Source organism: Engraulis encrasicolus, chromosome 4 (assembly GCF_034702125.1).
Source record: "Engraulis encrasicolus isolate BLACKSEA-1 chromosome 4, IST_EnEncr_1.0, whole genome shotgun sequence".
In the NCBI taxonomy this organism is placed as follows: Eukaryota; Metazoa; Chordata; class Actinopteri; order Clupeiformes; family Engraulidae; genus Engraulis; species Engraulis encrasicolus.
Window position 1 is genome coordinate 52,269,084 of NC_085860.1, and position 19,585 is coordinate 52,288,668.

The 19,585-nt window shown below is 41.6% G+C and overlaps 1 protein-coding gene across 1 annotated transcript in view; it reads right to left on the reverse strand.

The window, feature by feature from the left end:
• LOC134448122 (E3 ubiquitin-protein ligase rnf213-alpha-like) overlaps positions 1-19,585 on the reverse strand; it is a 195,616-nt gene that overhangs the window by 90,871 nt on the left and 85,160 nt on the right. Inside the window, 5 exon segments of the mRNA XM_063197880.1 lie at positions 11,273-11,390; positions 11,641-11,825; positions 12,263-12,478; positions 12,779-12,936; positions 14,332-14,462. Of these exon segments, the coding sequence (XP_063053950.1) occupies positions 11,273-11,390; positions 11,641-11,825; positions 12,263-12,478; positions 12,779-12,936; positions 14,332-14,462 (808 nt within the window).

Consider the following 19,585-nt stretch of genomic DNA (forward strand, 5'->3'; position numbering starts at 1 on the left):
CATAGTGCAGTTCCACAGGCAGAGGTGCTCCGATCACCATTTTTTGGGTCCGATCACCGATACCGATCACCAAAAATCTTTATCTGCCGATTACCGATCATTGCCGATCACAAAAATGATTTCCTATTTTTTTAATAGCCTATTAATTATCCTTATTGAATACCATTTCTGCCCATAAACCAATCAATCTTAATTTGCACATGTCTATTACAGTATTAGGCTATTATTATTATTATTATTATTATTATTATTATTATTATCTTTCAGACTAGTGTTGGTAATACAGTCTACAGTATTAATCAATGTATAAGTTATTGCATAGAATAACTAAACTATTTAAGATTGAATTGAAACTGAAACATTACATCAAATAGTCTTCCACATACGAGAAAAAAACAACCTGTCGCTTTAAATGAGCAGCCTCGTGAGGAGAGCCCCTCCCCTCTCTGTCACCGTCCACAGTTGCAGTGCTCCACTACCGTTCTGAATCTCTCTCTCAAGTTTTAACCACATCTGTCGCCGTTTGGTGTTTCAGCGACTATCAAACTAATCGACTGACTGCCAATTACAACTTTGAAAACAATAATTGACATGTTTGTGCTGACAACGTGAAGTTGTCGCGTGCTGACCAAGGCAACTACACAGGTTATAACGTAACATGGTTCACTGGCGAGTACTCAATCGCAAATTACATTGCCAGATCATTGTTGATGCAGATATGGTTATGAATGGTGGAAATGAAGGGGGGAATGGCGAAAAGTTATAGACAAGCAAAGATGCCTTCTTTTGGTGCAGTTGCAGCTGTGCAGAGCCAGCGCCTACATGCAGCGCCAGGTGTAAAGGCAAATGGTTGCGTGAGGAATTTAATATCTCTCGATCGGTTTTTTGATCGGCATGTTTTTCCGATCACCGATCAGGCTATTTTTGGCCATTATCGGCCGGTCATGATCGGCAGCCGAGCAATCGGAGCACCTCTAACCAGCAGCAGTGTGTGTGTGTGTGTGTGTGTGTGTGTGTGTGTGTGTGAGTGAGAGGGGGGGGGGGGAGAGAGAGCGTTTGTGTGTGTATTTTGGGGGGGGGGGTTACAGGGTCCTAGCTTCATGTTTGCCTGGTGACCGGAGCCGTCCTTGATGGGAGGACGGGGAGGAAGTTCAGCATCCTGATGGATGGTCGATGAAGCTGTTGGCCAGTCTGGTGGTTTTGGACCAGGGGCTCCTGTACTTCTTTCCGGAGGGCAGGAGACTGATCAGGTTCTGTGCTGGATGGGTCTCATCCCTCAAAATGATGTAGATGTCTTGCAGGGAGAGGATAGGTGCCTTGATCTTCCCAGCTGTGTGCACTATACGCTGTTGTAGTCAGTGCAGTTCCTCATACAGTGATACAGCTGGTGATGATGCTCTCTATGGTTCCTCTGTAGAAGTTGATCATGATGGCTGGTGGGGCACTGGCATGCTTCAGTTTGCGCAGGAAGTAGAGGCGTTGCTGGGCTTTCTTGGCCAGTGATGTGGTGAGGTCAGGAGAGGTCCTCACTGATGTGCACTCCAAGGAAGTGATGGTCACTGGTAGGATTTGGCGGTGGCCTTTCTGGAAGTTGACAACAATCTCATTTGTCTTGCTGCCATTCAGGGGGAATAGTGAACCTCTGTCCTGTAGTGTGTCTCGTCGCCATTGGTGATGAGACCCACCAGAGTTGTGTCATCCGCAAACTTCACCAGGTGGTTGGTGCTGTGGGTTGCTTTGCAGTCCTGTGTGATCAGGGTGAAGAGCAGAGGGCTTAACACACATCCTTGTGGGGCTCCTATGCTCAGTGTGATGGTGTCCGAGGTGTTGCTGCCGACACGCACTGCTTGTTGTCTCTGCACAGGAAGTCTAGCAGCCAGTTGCAGAGGGAGGTGCAGTTTGTCCAGTTTGCATATCAGCTGTTGGGGTATGATGGTATTGAATGCTGAGCTGAATCAATGAAAAGCATTCTCACATATGAGTCTTTTTTTCTACCGGTGAGTGAGGGCTGGGTGCAGAGCTGAGCTGATGACGTCCTCTGTGGAGCACCGGGGTCTGTATGCGACTTGAAAGGGGTCCAGGGTGGGGGGGAGGGTGGATTTGATATGTGCCATGACCAGCCATTCGAAGCACGTCATGATGATGATGGGTGTCAGTGCTACGAGACGGTAGTCGTTGAAGCAGGATGGAGATGACTTCTTTGGCACCGCACCGTTATGATGGTGGCAGCTTTGAAGCAGGAGCGGACAATGGCTTGTTGTAGTGAGGTTTTGAAGATGTCAGTGAAGACGTGCTTTAGTTCCTCACCACAGTCTTTCAGCACTCATCCAAGGATGTTGTCTGGGCCTGTTGCTTTGCACGGGTTGATCCTGGTGAAAGACCTCTTCACGCTATCAACAGGTAGACACAATGCCTAGTCATGAGGTGGGGGAGGTGTTTTTTGTGGGTGGGTCTTGTTGTTTTCCTCAAAGCGTGCAAAAAAAAGCTGTTCAGGTCGTTCAGCGAAGATGTGTTGTTTTCGCAGCTTCGGGGCGCTGTAGTCAGTGATCGCTTGGATGCCCTTCCATGTTTCGCACAGCAGTCCATTCAGAACCCCCTGTCATCAACCTTTTTTTTTACGACAGTGACATAAGCTGGAACAGAGAGATGGTGTGCTGTAACACAAGTCGATCACGGCAGGCATGTGCATCAGCTGGTGCTACCCAAACAGGAAGAGAGCACTAGAGGGTGTGCATGATCAGGTTGGCCATCTAGGTGCAGAACTCGCCCTATACCTTGCCCGTGCCTATTTTCTTTTGGCCTGGTATGGCCAATGACATCGAAGAGAAGTGCTTGTGGTGTAAGCGATGTTTCAGATGGAAATTTGATCTTAAGAGAGCTGCAACAATGGAGAGCAATACCACCACGTGCCTAGCTTGGCGACGCCATCGTGTACTCCACCCAAAGATTATGGCTCCGCACATCGTCTGGCAAAAGCCTCCAGCTCGGTTCTCTCACCGTTTAGCCAATCAGCAAACAGTTGAGATTGGTGACGTAGAACTCACCCGCGACGTCCGTTACTGATTGGTTAAGGTAACTATATTCACTTTTGTTTTGTTATTTGTATGCTTTTGCAACGCTATATCGTAACAGTCATGCTAATAGCACAATACGGATTTTAATTTAAATTCGGAACTCCAATGAATTAAAACTGCAGAGTAAGATCAGACCATTTCCCACCCTTCACGGAGACGGGTTCCTATCGGCTTTTGCCAGACTGTTTGACAGAGTCAACAGTCGGCTTTTCGCCCAGGCTACCACCGCGTACCCACTGGAGCTCATCTGCATGGACTACTTGTCTGTCTCTGAAACTAGACAGCCATGACATGCAAAACATGTTTGTCATCACTGAAACCTTCTCAGTAGCAGTACTCACTTGAGACCAAAAACATTCAGTGGATTGGGGATGGGGATTCGTCCTGCTGTCGACTGTGGTGCTTCATTACAGTGGTGTGGCTATAGGTGAGCTCATCTGTGGCAAATACCTCTGGGATACGGTTGAGTCTTTGTGTAACACATCTCTTCCAATGCTCAGGGATAGGTGAATCCTCAAGTTTGAATCTGAGTAGCCCTGAGGATGACTGAGGCGCACCAGGAGCATGTTGGCTGGGATCAAGTGGGGTGACACATTGGGTTGTTGATGTTTTTGCAAGGTCAGACATGTTGCGCAGCACAATGGGCTAGGGCTGAAACGATATTGTATCGAACTGAGAAATAGTGATACAGATGCAAGAAGGCCTTCTTTCTTGTACAGAGCGGACAATTTGCAGATTGATGATTACTGTCATCATGTTTCTGCTATAGTGATCTTGTCATATATAGTTCAATGAATTTTCTTTTGATAAAGTACTAATCACATATCCAACATTTCACAAGCCGATTGGAGTGGGGAAGGCTAGCTGGTCTGAGGCTGAGTGCAATGCTTTCTCATGTGAGCTGAATGTATCTGACCAGACACAAAGGCTAGAACACTCTGCTCCAAGAATCTGCAACCCCCCTGTCTTTTTGATGATACAGTAAGCTGATCATACTATACAGATCCATAACTGCAAATGTAGAATGAGTAAAAATAGTTGACTTACCAAGGCTCCTTTATTTAGGCTTAGTTGTAAGTTGTTAGCGATTTCGTGCTAGCTAGCTAGCATAGCAAACAATAGCCAAACATTCCCAACTGAGGTGACCACTATCCCGTGCATTTTCCTGTTAGATGATCTTTTGTACGCATCATCCTGATGTTGTGTAGGCTGATCACATTATCCAAAATGAAACAGTTGCCACACAGATAATCTCTGGTTGAACATGGTGTATTTTTGGGCAAGGAGTTACAATGCCTACTAGCTAGATGGCAACAGGGGGTATTTTGGTCATGAGAGGAAGTTTTTTTTTTGTCAGGCTCTGACACTAAAATCAGTAGAATACCTGTGTTAAAATCAGAGGGCAAGAAAGTAGACTACTGTCACAGGTGCTTTACTTTCAAAAATGATTTTGCTATGCTACTTTTGAGATTAAAATAGTAAAAGGGGATGTTTTTGTCTTGACATTTCCTCTTGATGTGAGCTAATGCCCTGCCCTGACTGTTCCTAAGGACACTTCTGCCACCTACAGGAACAGTTAGAACATGACTAGAGGCGTGAAATTAATACACAACATAGGTCAGACCGTCCTCAAGGCGTGGCTGTAAAAAAACGCAATTATCGGCGAACGACGTCGAAGGCAGGGGGCGTCACTATTCGAAATGACGTCATTCGACGGCTAAGGCAGCCAATGAGTTAAACATGTTATAATATAATACAAACCCCAACTCCGATGAAGTTGGGACGTTTGGTAAACAGTGAATAAAATCAAAATGCTATCATTTTCAAAACATTCAATCTATTCATTAGATGGAGAATAGTGAAAAGACAACATATTAAGTGTTAAAACCGAGAAAAAATATTGTTTTGGGGGACATATGTACTCATTTCTAATTTGATAAATCCAACACGTCTCAAAAGAGTTGGGACGGGGATCAGTGAAATTTAGTAAACATCCAAATAAGATAAAACAACAAAGAAGAACATTTCAAAATGAATTGTACTGACGGACAATATAGGTGTCCAGGTATAGGATCATCACAGAGAGGCTGAGTCACTCAGAATTGAAGATGCAAAGGGAATAATTACCATAGTTATTACATACATTTTTGAATTCCCTTTGATTTACCACGATTGAGTGTATATAAGACATATTTTTGTTAATAAAATCATTGTATGGTTCATGACATATACAGTGCCCTCCATAATTATTGGCACCCCTGGTTGAGATGTGTTTTTTAGCTTCCAATTATTTTATTTTTTTTCTAAATAATATGGGACCTTAATGGAAAAAAGAGAAAAATCCAACCTTCAATACAAGTGCATTTATTCAGTGGGGAAAAAATCCCACATAAAGAAATAATTATTTGACATCAAATAATGTGTGTCACAATTATTAGCACCCCTGGTGTTAATATTTTGTACAACCCCCTTTTTCCAACAAAACAGCACCTAATCTTCTCCTATAATGTTTCACAAGATGGGAAAAGACAGAAAGAGGGATCTTCAGCCATTCCTCTTTGCAGAATCTCTCTAAATCATCCAGAGACCTGGGTCCTCTCCTCTGTACTCTCCTCTTCAGCTCACCCCACAGGTTCTCAATGGGGTTGAGGTCAGGGGACTAAGATGGCCATGGGAGGAGCTTGATTTTGTGTCTGGTGAACCATTTCTGTGTAGATTTGGCCATATGTTTAGGGTCATTGTCTTGCTGAAAGACCCAGTGACGACCCAGCTTCAGCTTTCGGGCAGAGGGCAACAGATTTTGATTTAAAATGTCCTGGTATTTCAAAGCTTTCATGATGCCATGCACCCTAACAAGGTTCCCAGGGCCTTTGGAAGCGAAACAGCCCCACAGCATCACTGACCCACCCCCATACTTCACAGTGGGTATGAGGTGCTTTTCAGCATGCACATCTTTCGTGGTACGCCAGACCCACTTAGAGTGTTTGTTGCCAAAAAGCTCAATCTTGGTCTCATCTGACCAAAGCACACGGTCCCAGTTGAAGCCCCAATACCGCTTGGTGAACTCTAGACGCTTGCGTTTATGATTGTGAGTGAGGAAAGGTTTTCTCCGTGCATGCCTCCCAAACAGCTTGTTGGCGTGTAGACAGCGCCTGATGGTTGATTTGGAGACTTTGTGACCCCAGGATGCTACCATTTGTTGTAATTCTGTAACAGTGAGCTTTGGAGATCTTTTGATTTCTCTTACCATCCTCCTCACTGTGCGTGGTGGCAAAATAAACTTGGGTCCTCGTCCAGGCTTGTTTACCACTGTTCCAGTTGTTTTGAACTTCTTAATTATTCCTCTCACAGTGGATATGGGCAGCTGCAGTTGAGTGGCAATCTTCTTGTAGCCTCTGCCTGACCTGTGAAGGTCGACGCACATCTGCCTCACTTGTATGCTGTGTTCCTTTGTCTTTCCCATGTTTAAGAGTGGATAAGAGAAATGGCCTTGGTGTCACGTCATATTTATACCCCAGGGAAACAGGAAGTGATGAATTACTAATTAAATGTTCCTACATACTCTGGTAAACTTTGTAAACTACTGTAGAAATGACAGAAATGCTTCAATTATATTTATTTCCTGGGAATTGTTAAGGGTGCCAATAATTGTGGAACAGGTGATTTAATGAAAAATAATTATTTTTCAGTCAGGGATTTTTTTTATTTTCTTACAATTCATTTGAGTTGAAGGCTACATTTTCCTACAATTTTCAGTGTGACAGTATTCTTCTGCAATAAACACTGAATTTATTTTAAGGCTTTTAACACATCTCAACCAGGGGTGCCAATAATAATGGAGGGCACTGTATATATTGGCTGTAGTCTCACTCTAATTCCTGGAGTGCTAGAGCTATTGAAAATTTACCATATTAAGAATGCTTAATGCATGAAAATGATACAGGGGTGTAACATTCTCTTAAGCACCTGAGCTCACTTGAAATAGACCCAGAAGACATGGGAAACTGTCCTTTGCTTACAGAAGTCAGCAGAAGTTGTAGAAGTCCATTCTTTTTGACAATAATAGAGCATTCCACATCCTGTGCTACAGTAAAAATGGACCATCCAACTTGTGTTAGTGCTAGCTTCAAAAGTCAGCCTCCATGATGGCATGCGGGTGCAGTAGTGCATTGGTTAAGATGTTCTCACTCATCTGTAGAGTTAAATACAGTGCTGAATGGTATAAATGGGTTTTAAACAGCATGAAAAGCCACTCATGCATTATATTTTGAAGGGAGATCTTCGATTACTGCCACATAGTAAGGTCAAATTGCATTCTCTACTATGTTTTAACAGTTTGGCTCCATCATAAGGACCAGCAGGTGATAAAATGGTGGGTTTTTGGTCAAGACCTGTCACACTGTAAGCACTACAGAAAGGAAAACATTGCAAAACATGACAAGGAATACACCCACCATTTAAGCTGGTGAAATCATGTCCAAGATAGGAATTAACACTGTTTTTTATATAAAATCATCTCATCGGTTAATGTATTTAACTGTTAAGTGTTGTCTTTTGTTTTGTTTTTAGTCTTCCTCGACATTTGCTGCCATTTATTGTCCCCGTCCCAACTCTTTTGAGACGTGTTGGATTTATCAAATTAGAAATGAGTACATATGTCCCCCAAAACAGTATTTTTTCTCAGTTTTAACACTTAATATGTTGTCTTTTCACTATTCTCCATCTAATGAATAGATTGAATGTTTTGAAAATGATAGCATTTTGATTTTATTCACTGTTTACCAAACGTCCCAACTTCATCGGAGTTGGGGTTTGTACTTAGTAGCACCTTGTAACCTTCTTTACCTTCAAATGATCATTAATAGTTTTTTTTCAAAATAATAAAAAAAACATTTAAAAAACATTAAAAATTGTGCTGTTTCTCGAACCTTAGGTCAAAGATCATGATATCAACCGAATCTTGAGAATGCAAATTTCGTGGCAAAACTACATTGCCAGAGTCAGAATTCCAAAAATAACATACAAATCTCAATACTGCCTCTTGTCACAATTATGTCCTCCACACTCCTAACCCCCCTTTCGGCGAATGGGGTCTCCCTGGCTGCAGCCATATCTAACCTCAGCTTTTGCTGAGCAGGTTTGGTGAGAGCTTACACATATGGAATATATATATACAAAATTCATACACAATTCTTACAAGTTTTATATGAATTCTTAAAGATTTAGGCCTATATGATTTTTTGTATTTGTTTTGGTAGATTAGTGTAAAATGAAACATATGAAATTTTAGCAACAGCTAAACCTTTATATGACGCCAAGTCCCTCATAGATTATCCATACAAATAACAGAATAAGTTCTTCCTTACAACACAGTTTTTGTTAGAATTGTGTAAAATGAAACATACAAAGTTTTGGCAACTCATAGAGTATCCATACAAATGTCAGATAAGGTGTAATTCCTTAACGACTTAGGCTATGACTACACTGGGGTGTGTTTCTTGAGAGCGTAGTTGTTAGCCATTTAGCAACTTGGGCTGTAAGCAACTATGGTTTCAAGAAATGTACCCCTGATTAGGTTGAGGATTTTTGCCGTTGTCGTTGACAGTAGGACTATGTCTGACAAAAAATCACATACCCACGCCATGACAATGAAATGTACAAATGATATGAAGAGTTCAGATGCAAAACCCCCTAACTCCATTTCTGAAGACCTGCACTTCTATATTTTCAGAGAACCCCGTTGTTGGTTTGGTTTACATTTATGTACTTGATAATACATATAGTTATATTATATAAATAATAAAAAAAATAAGCAATTATAGTAGCTCTGCATTAAATAAAAATGAATTAAGATTATTTTCTGAAAAGGCACTTAGGGGGTTTTGCATCTGAACTCTTCATATGAAGAGTTCAGATGCAAAAACCCCTAACTACATTTCTGAAGACCTTCACTTCCATATTTTTAGAGAACCCCATTATTTGTTTGGTTTACATTCATGTACTTGATAATACATATAAATAGTTATATTACATAAATAAAATAAAAACATATGCAATTTTGATAGCTTTGTATTAAATAAAAATGAATTAAGATTATTTTCTGAAAAGGCACTTAGGGGGTTTTGCATCTGAACTCTTCATATGTAGGCCTGCCTATGGACCTTCTTTACATCCAAAATTCAAACAGAAAACTTAAATTTGTGTGAATTTACATTGAGAATGCATATACATTTGACACAATGCCATGTACAATTTGTACTTTATTCTTTCACCTAATAATTCTGTATGAGGAAACACCAAAAGGGGCAACCTTCAGGAGCAAACATGCATGTCATGGATATAGTCATGGGTGAGTAGTTAGGGTGTTAGACTTAACTCAAAGATTACCGGTTCGAATCCTGACCTGCCAGGTCGGTGGGGGGGAACTAATTGACCAGTTCTCTGCCCCATCCTCCTCCATGTCCTACCGCGCTGCTCCATCGGGGAGCCACTGGGGGCTACCCCCTTGAATGTACACATTATTTGTCAATGCCATAATTTGTACTTTATGTAGGCTGATTCTACGATTCGGGTGCGCTTTTAAGTCCTTGGATGTTATTTGCCAATTCCACTAACTATTCACTGTTTTGGACATTATCACACATTTATTTTTCATATAATACAGAAAGTGAAGACAACATTATTTTCCTCCGCAGGAATGAATATTTAATACTGGTTTTGTATGTTTTCATGCCGTCCTCGTTTTCCAAATGTCAGATTCGTCTTCATATTAGTTTATTTTCCATGGATATACTCTACTATTACCTCTGACAAGCCATTAACGTTGTGGAACCGGTTGACCTTGAAGGCCGTTATCCCGCTTATCAGCCATTAGGATATTTTTAGATGCGTCCAAGCATCTCTATAAGGGGCTGTGTCCGTCCGTCTGTCCGTCTGTCTGAAACGCTTTCTTTAAATCGGCCACAATAGGATCTTATTGCTCACGCCAGCTTTACTTGTTGGTTGCGCACGGTCATCGTGCTTCACTACAATGGTGATGAAATGTTGATTGTGTGCCTTTTCATAGTCGCGCACACGGTAACCGAACACCACGTCATAATAGCAGCTATGCATTTTAATTTTGAGGTAGCTAAGCGTAGCGTACCCTTCAGCCGAATTCTGTTCACCTGTTGCATAGTGGGACAAAACAGCAAACCTGCGGCCACTCGCATTGCTTTATTGCACATGCCAGCTTTACTTACACCTTGGACCATTCTATGGAAATTATTTGTGCACTGGGCTCTGTAAGTATTGAACATTGTGTCGATGTTTAGATTCTTTCCCACCTGCACATGACGCTGAAATGGTGTGATAAAGGTTGATAAATACTAACAATGTCTGGTAATTTGTAATGTACTTGATCCATTTGAAATTTGAAATCATATCGCTCTTTTCCAAATCCAAGCATGGTAGGCTTATTATAAATTGCATAAAATTGTCTCGTCATTTCGCTGCCTGCCACACTATGTGGAGTTTCCATGGGCAATATGACCATTAAACGAAAAGCACATCCTCAGGGGGGGCGTTGACAGGTTATGAGGAGGCCAGGGGGGCGTTTGGGGGAAAAAAAGGTTGGAACTGGCATAGACGGACGCATCTGTTGTCTGCTTGTCGGACTTGTTAAACTATTACTGTCTGTAAAGTTGTAGGAACCATGCCAACTGCACCAGAATCTAGCACGCAAGATCAGTGCTACAATAATGGATACTTGTAACTTAGACGCGCCAAGAATCTTTGTTTGGAACTCCGACAGTGAGATTATTTAATTTTCCATAGATCATGTGCATGATTCTAGAACATTGTAGATACCATCGACATTCCAAATAAAGATTCTAGACGCTTGACTGGTTCCACGTAATTAATGGTCACACCATCTGCCATTCAAAAAACTGAATTACGTTGCAGATATTGCACATTGTCTTCATAGTGTATTCTTTTCCAAAATAACAAAAAAACTTGTTGATGGTATTGTCAAGGCAACAAACAATGATGAAGGGGGAGCTAATAATTTTGACCTTAACGGTATTGGCAGGATTATTATTTCACTCTCAAGTAAACAGTTGATTTTGTAAATGAAACACATATCACCTACAGCCCCTGTAGGGCCAGTGAATCACACTGTGTATGTAATTTTTTATTGGTTTTTTTTAGGCGCTGACCTCTCCAAGTTTTTTGACGCAGTCCACCAGTAGAGGGATGAATTCGGGGTCCACAGGTTGGATGTACAGCATGTGCTCCACAAACAGAGACAGAGACACGAGACGACTCTAGCCATGCCTACACACACACACACGCATACGCACACACACACGCACACGCACACACACACACACACACGATATACATGTGTGTACACTGCAATTATACATTTTGTTGTTTTTGTTGTGAGTTTTGCACATCATCTGCTTTTGCTCTGGTGTGTGTGTGTGTGTGTGTGTGTGTGTGTGTGTGTGTGTGTGTGTGTGTGTGTGTGTGTGTGTGTGTGTGTGTGTGTGTGTGTGTGTGTGTGTGTGTGTCTGTTACTCACTGTACTACAGGGATAATGGCTTTGCTCTTCTCCCCGTAGCCCCTGATGCTCTTCTCAGCACACACCAACTCTACTGGCACCTGCAGCTGCTTCACCCTCCTCAGCCAATCACAACACTGCTCCTTGTCTTCCAGAGGTGAATCCAGTGACTCCACACATGCTAGAGCTGCATACACGTCCAGCACCTACAGAGCATGCATAGCACAGGGCACACACGCAGACACGCACACACATACCAGAAATTAAATGAAAAAGAAGGCAAGTTAAACGGAATGAAGATACAGTATACTTTGAAAATGTTGGGAGAGCTTTGCATGCCACCCTGTGAACTATCAGCCTGTATAGTGCCTGAAGCTCACATACCACAAGCCTATATCTTCCTCAAATAATAAAGACAACATTTGGCACTTAAAATACACTTTTTTGTGAAATAGTTTTGTGAATAGTGGGATTTCAGAGAGCATGCCTATGTATGTACCGTTCCTGTGAGCAGACCTCTCCATTCCAGTCTGTCAAATATTGCATCACGCCGCATCCAGCTGTCTGTGCTTGTGTGTGTGTGTGTGTGTGTATGTGTGTGTGTGTGTGTGTGTGTGTGTGTGTGTGTGTGTGTGTGTCTTACCAGCTCCTGTCCTTGTCTTATTTGTGTATTGTCGAGCAGGTAGCGTGTGATGTGTGGTTCTATGGAGAGCATCCTGGAGAGGTTTTGCAGGCGTGTGCAGAAGTGGTGGTAGGCAGAGTGGACCCAGGACAGAGCCACAGCTTGCTCCGTCTCCCCCTCCTCACGCACATTGTCATACAGCTCATTCACACAGCACAGCAGAGCAGTACATAGCAGCTACACGCACATTCACAAACATATGAATGGGCACAAATGCACACACACACACACACACACACACACACACACACACACACACACACACACACACACACACACACACACACACACACACACACACACACACACAATATTTTTTTAAAGCATTTTTGTAAGTTGTGTTTACTTTTCCAGACAGCTGCAGCTACTTTACAATTTATGAATGTCTATATTATTTTAGTTGAAAACAGATTTAAGACATCAAGATAGCTATACATTCTTAAAAAAGGTGCAGTGGCTAACAGTTGAGGTGCTCACATTTAACTCCTCCTCCGATGTCACCTTCATTGTCATGACAACAAAATCCAGGAGATAGCGCTGCAGAATCATCTCCTGTACACCAGCATCTGATTGTTTGACCTCCCTGCCCAGAGGAGTCCCAAAATAGATATTCTCCAACTGTTTATGACTGTGACCTATGCAAAGAAAGAAAGAAGACCTATGTGACCTATGCAAAGAAAGAAGGTTTCAACTATCGATACACCTTGTAATAATAATAATAACAAATGCTGACTGATGTCTAAAGCCCAAAACAAATGGGCTGCACTTGTAAGCTGCTTCTAACAGATTAAACTTCTGATCATATCAGTATACCATCTGATCAAATAGTTACGCAAGTGCTAGCACTCACATGTTTTCTTATTTTATATTATGTTTTACAAAATAAAAGACAATTCTATGCATATACTCTGTTAAGCACATGTTGGTGGGATTCTTTCTTCACAATCATTTGGTTGATCATTGCACGCATTATACCTCAAAATGGCCCACCAATCCTATATGGTGATACAGTGATACTGTCCCATTTTTGAAAATAAGCTTATTTTACACCTCTCCTTGAGTCAAATAATAGGGTTTTACCGTTCACCTGTACGTTGAACCGTTCTCTGGATATGGCCGTGCAAATTTCACCTCCAAGCTAGCAGTTAACCTTGAGTTCTATGAGACCAGTTAGCCGCCAGCTGTCTTTCTCTGCCTTTCCCACTGTGAAGGTTGGGATGGGGTTAACAAAGGTAGATCACAGATTTTTTTTTCTCAATTCATTTTCTTCACATGCAAGGCAATGCATGCTGCCCGCCCTCAGAAAAATTGGAACCATGTAGATAATTATGTTGCCAGTATATTCTATACCAGTGTTTCTCAACAGGGGTGCCGGGGCACCCTGGGGTGCCGCGGGCTCTCCTCAGGGGTGCCGCGGAAACGTGGCTGATAAATAAATTATGTAATATTATACATATTTGTCTAAATTGGTAAGTTAATGCTAGTCAGTGGACTTCAGGGACTTCAGTCGGTGGTCATCTTTCATCTGCCATTTACACACAATAAAGGTCACCCCAGTCAGCTGCAACTTCGAATGTAGCTCGTGTGATGTCTCTAAATGGGTTACTTTTCTAAGCTTTTGTGGTATCGGATACGATGCCATGTTACGGCTTGTTGGTTTGGGGTGCCTTGAAATTTTTCATGAATTGAAAGGGTGCCTCGCCTAAAAAAAAGGTTGAGAAACACTGTTCTATACTATCACAAAAACACAAGCAGCTGTCCCTTCCGTGGCTCAAATGGTAGGGCACTGCACTGCTACACTGGCAACGCAGGTTCGATACCCACCCGGGGTCAAAATCAAATAAATATCAAATATAGTCTCATAAGGCCAGTGAATCTCAATGTGAACCTTATTTCGATCATTTTTCTTAGTAAATAATTGCTACACTGATTGCACACACAGAAGTGGAATGATGCAGCAGACTAAAGCTTGCTCAAAAGTGCTGTTTGTGAATAAATATTTCCCCATTGCCATGGCCTTGACAGACTACCCTCTATTTGTACGGTGTTGACCCAGAGTTCCTCCAGGTAGTCCCTGATCCTCCAGCTGAAGGGCAGGCTGCAGGCCAGAGCCCTACCAGCCCCCATGGAGCTCGGCACCAGGATGGTCTTCTCCTCGAACCTGCAGGGGGCGCACAATAAAAAATCAGGCATCAGGCTAAAACAGCCTGATAGGTGATCGGAAAAACATGTCGATAAAAAAAAACGATCGCAAGATATTAAATTCCTCACGCAGGCCTTGCACACCAGGCGCTGCACATGTAAGGTGCTGGCTCTGTGCATGGCTGCAACTCAGCGCCCAAGAAGGGCATCTTTACTTGCCTTTGGATTTTCAGCATTCCCCCCTTCATTTTCATCATTCATAGTTGCAACAAACAACATGGTCTGATTTTCTGAGGTGTGCAACGTTTCACTTCTAATTTGCAAATGACTAGTCTTCTCCAGTTAGCTACAGATATTTTGAGTAATAGCATGTATGGTAGTTGCCGCAGTCAGCACGCAACAACTTCACGTTGTCAGGATGAACATATCAACGTCATTGTTTTTAAAGTTGACAGCCAGACAATTAGTTTTATAGTCGCTGAAACACCGGCAACAGATGAGGGAGAGACTGGGAGAGAGTGGATGGTGACAGAGAAAGAAGGAGGGGCTTTCCTCACAGACACGCTGTTGGGCCTGTTGCCTGTTAATTTCAAGTTCTTTTGTTTCTTGCAGAGCCGGCGCCATGGAGGGGCACTGTGGGACATTGCCCCCCCAGATGAGCTGCTGTGCCCCCCTGGACCTATTTACCTAAACATGCTGATATGGTCATTATATACAACAAATTTGCTTTTTTCTGAATACTGTAAATATAAACTGTAACATAAAATGCCACCAGTGCTTAACCACCACAGCCCTAATAAATAAATAAATAGGCTACACTATATAGATATTGTCAGTAGACCTAAATGTGAAACACTACGTGAACATGCATGATTTCAATTTCTTGAAAATGCCAGCTAGACTTATTTGTGCATCAGTGAAGTTTTGCCAACTTTGTACAGCTTTAAGGACCTGAAATAATGAGATCGTACCGTATACAGTTCTGTGTTGAGCTCAAACTGGGGGAGGACCCCAACACCCCCTGCCAAGGTGCTCCCCCATACCCCATCAAATGTCGTCCAACACCTTAGTTCTGCAGCCGGGTCTGTTTCTTGTATGTAGGCTATCCTAATCTGTTTCAGTTTCCATTCAATCTTAAATAGTTTAGTAATTATAAGTGGTGTCAACAATAATCGATTTCGGCAATGCAATGCAATGCGGGGCATGGACAATTCAATTCAGTTCCAGAATTGATGCGGCAACATTTTTAAAGGGCGATGTTTAAGTTGTTTTCATGATGAAATCTACACATAATATTGCGTAGGGATTCATTTTATAAGCTGTTTGAAAAAATGATGATGAATCACCATCCCCATCCTCAGAACAAAATAGATTGAAATGTGCTGTTTTTTAAATTGGTGAAACATCACAAAAAAAAACCATAACCTTTCAAGTACACGCCTCCTTTCATATGAAGATGCTACCAGAGAGGTTCTATAAACTGGCTGTGATGCTACCGCCATTGTAGCTGACAGCTGCTTTGCTGAATGAGCGCATTTGCAGGGTTGTGTAGTAAATAGCGTTCAAAGTTCAAAAATGCTCAACCTCAGGTCCCTCATTTATCTACCAGCGAAATGGTGATCAATGTTGGGCTTGTGAAATGGTTGTGTAATATAGCTAGCTTTTTTTTGGTCTTTAACAACAGGTGTGGGCAGCAGCTAGCTGTCCTTGTTCAGGTCTCATGTCGACCTATTTAGTCATTGACATACACATTCCTAAAAGGGCGTTGCGTTCCTCCAATACCAACAACCGTTTAGCCTTGCCCTCTACTCACACAAGGCAATCCCATTCCAGACGGTTTTCCGTCAGGGTCATTCCATGTCAATTCACATGATTCCCTAGAATCTCCCCAGGTGACCCTCTCCGATTTACCCGATATCTCACATACAGGTACCTTTTGATGTAAATTGAAAGAATACCAAGTATTAGCACCCTACGTCCAACGGTTGCGGAGATGAAGCCCTCCAAAGTTGGGGTGCCATGCCCACTTTTCAAGCCTGTGAATTGCATACAAAATTTACAAGCAGATTTTGACACCTCTGGTTTTAGTTTGAAGGAAGATACAGGCCTAAAAATCACCATGGCCCCTCAATATGACCCTGTCTACCAGATGATGTACTTACAAATGGCATGCCTTAATTATTTTTGCCTATATTAAGCCTTAAAAACTGAATTTGTGAAAGGCGTGTTGAAGAGTCTTGCCATTTTGGGGTTCCAGATCTTGGAAACAATGTATGCTTTGGGAGTTATAATTGATTTTCCATCATATTTGGGAACTGCACAGTGTATTCCAAAAAATGTAGGGCACTCAGACTTGAAAAGATAAAATAGGAGGGACTCAAAAACAGCTTTGGGACAAAATGACCCTACGGTACCCTCTACTTCTGGCCTCAAATTAACCATGTGGGCACTTGATGACTGGAACGCCCTTTTAACCCCATGTAGAGTAGCACTGTATCAAACATTCAAGCTTGGAAAAACTTTGTTTTTCAAAGTTCTTCATATTAATCTTGGCCTTCAAAGTATATGTTGTTGTCTATGTCTTATCACAGTGCCAGTTTTGTCTGCTGCCATCTGCTGGTCTAAAAAAGTAACAACAGCGTAATGTAAGAAAACAAAAGGGGCTAGAAAATCTTGCCCATAATTTACCAATAAAGCAACATAATTATGATACAGTATATTGCTATATACTAATTATGATTTTAACAATCATGATGAATTTTTATAGATTCAATAATTTCCTAAGTGTGACTGCTTAATGCTCAATCATGATGCCAGTCCCAAGATGGCCTCACCCTGGACTACATTTCTACCAGACATGGGGGTGGGGGTGTCCTGGTAGAAATGTAATCATGATTGAGCATTCTGCATAATGCTTGTTAAAATCATAATTAATATATAGCAATATACTGTAGAATTAAAGTGCTTTATTGGTAGCCTAGCGAGCTTGACCCCCAGGGGCGTCTAGATTTCTAAGCTACTTTATTGGTTAATTATGGGCAAAATTTTCCAACCCATTTTGTTTTCTTACATTACACTGTTGTTGCGTTTTTTGACCAGCAGATGGCAGCAGACAAAACAGACACTGTGATAAGACATAGAGAAAAACATATACTTGAAGGCCAAGATTAATATGAAGAACTTTGAAAAACAAAGTTTTTCTAAGCTTGAATGTTTGATACAGTGCTATTCTATATGGGGTTAAAAGGGCGTTCCAGTCATCAAGTGCCCACATGGTTAATTTGAGGCCTGAAGTAAGGGGTACCGTAGGGTCGTTTTGTCCAATAGCTGTTTTTGAGTCCCTCCTATTCCATCATTAAAAGTCTGAGTGCAGTACTTTTTTTGGAATACACTGTACAGTTCCCAAATATGATGGAACATCAATTATAACTCCCAAAGCATACATAGTTTCCAAGATCTGGAACCCCAAAATGGCAGGACTCTTCATCACACTTTTCACAAATTCAGTTTTTAAGGCTTAATATAGCCAAAAATAATCAAGGCATGTTATTTGTAAGTACATCATCTGGTAGACAGGGTCATATTGAGGGGTCATAATGATTTTTAGGCCTGTATCTTCCTTCAAACTAAAACCAGAGGTGTCAAAACCTGCTTGTAAATTTTGTATGCAATTCAGAGGCTTGAAAAGTGGGCATGGCACCCCAACTTTGGAGGGCTTCATCTCCGCAACCGTTAGACATAGGGTACTAATACTTGGTATTCTTTCAATTGACATCAAAAGGTACCTGTATGTGAGATATCGGGTAAATCGGAGAGGGTCATGTGGGGAAGGCGTGTGAATTGACATGGAATGACCCGTCATTGTCTCTCAATGGTGGAATAAGCTACCAGTTGCTCCAAGAGCAGGGTCATCCCTCTCAACCTTCAAGAAGCTAGTGAAGACTCATCTCTTCCGAGAAAGCTCCCCTGCTTAACACTCGAACATAACTAATTCTATTCACCTTGTAGCCTTTAGTTTAGTCTCTTTCCTTAGTCTTAATCTCTGAGGTCTTTTCTTAAGCCACTGCTATTAACATCTCTTATGTAGCCTACCTGACATCTTTATGTACCTAATTTGCTTTAACATCCTTTTTAAATCCTTTACTTATTTTTTCTTATTACAGTGTTGGACATTGTTGCCAGTGTTGCAACTGTACACTGCGCCTAGATGTCTTGCTTATTATCCAATATGCCTTGTTACCTTCCTATTATTTAATGTTGCGTCTATTACCTGTGCTTGACAATGTTGTCAGTGTTGCAACTGTACACTGCACCTTGAGGTCTTTTGTTTACTTCTTTGCTACTTTTTAATGCATTGTCCTCTTCCATACTCTTTGAAGGACAATGCTATCAGTGTTGCAACTGTACATTGTACCTTACCCTGTTCTTTTTTAAATTGTGTTGGGTAAGTTACTTTTTAAAGGTAGTTAGTTACTTTACACTAGTTACTGCGTTCAATTGTAACTGAATTACTTTACTTATTACTAAATTTAAAAAGTAACTTGTTACTTATTACTTTACTTTACTTTTTCACGGGAAAAGGGATTTTAACCAGCACACCTCATAATACACCTGCTTCCCAAGGTTGTAGGCCGGCTGTGTAAATGGCCTAATATTTTAATCTGTGCAAACTGTAGGCCTACCTCTATGGAATCCCTCATATAGGCCTATTGTCATTCTCACATCTAAAATGCATTTCATGATTGCCCTGTAGGCCTGTTTATAACAGTGTCAATACATTTGAATCTAGTCTAATATTACACCATAGAATAGAATTGTCATGTCATGTCAGCATTAAAATAACTTTTGGTCTCACAGAATAAAAACAGAATGAGTAAGGTGAGGTGGCCATACCAAACAGAAATGTTGTAGGTAGGACACTCTGCTTACATCCTCTCCTAGATGTTGCAGCTTAGGCTACTCCAAAGCCTTTCAGTTTCCTGCGCATTGCATTGCATATGCATCAACATTATTATTAAAGATTCTGCCGAATGCAGAATCCGTTCGTGCTGGAAGACGGTTTGATCAGGCACATTTGAATAGCCTGAAGAACGTGGCGGCCTCAACGCCATGGTGTTGCTTGCGCTGTTGTTCTCACATTAT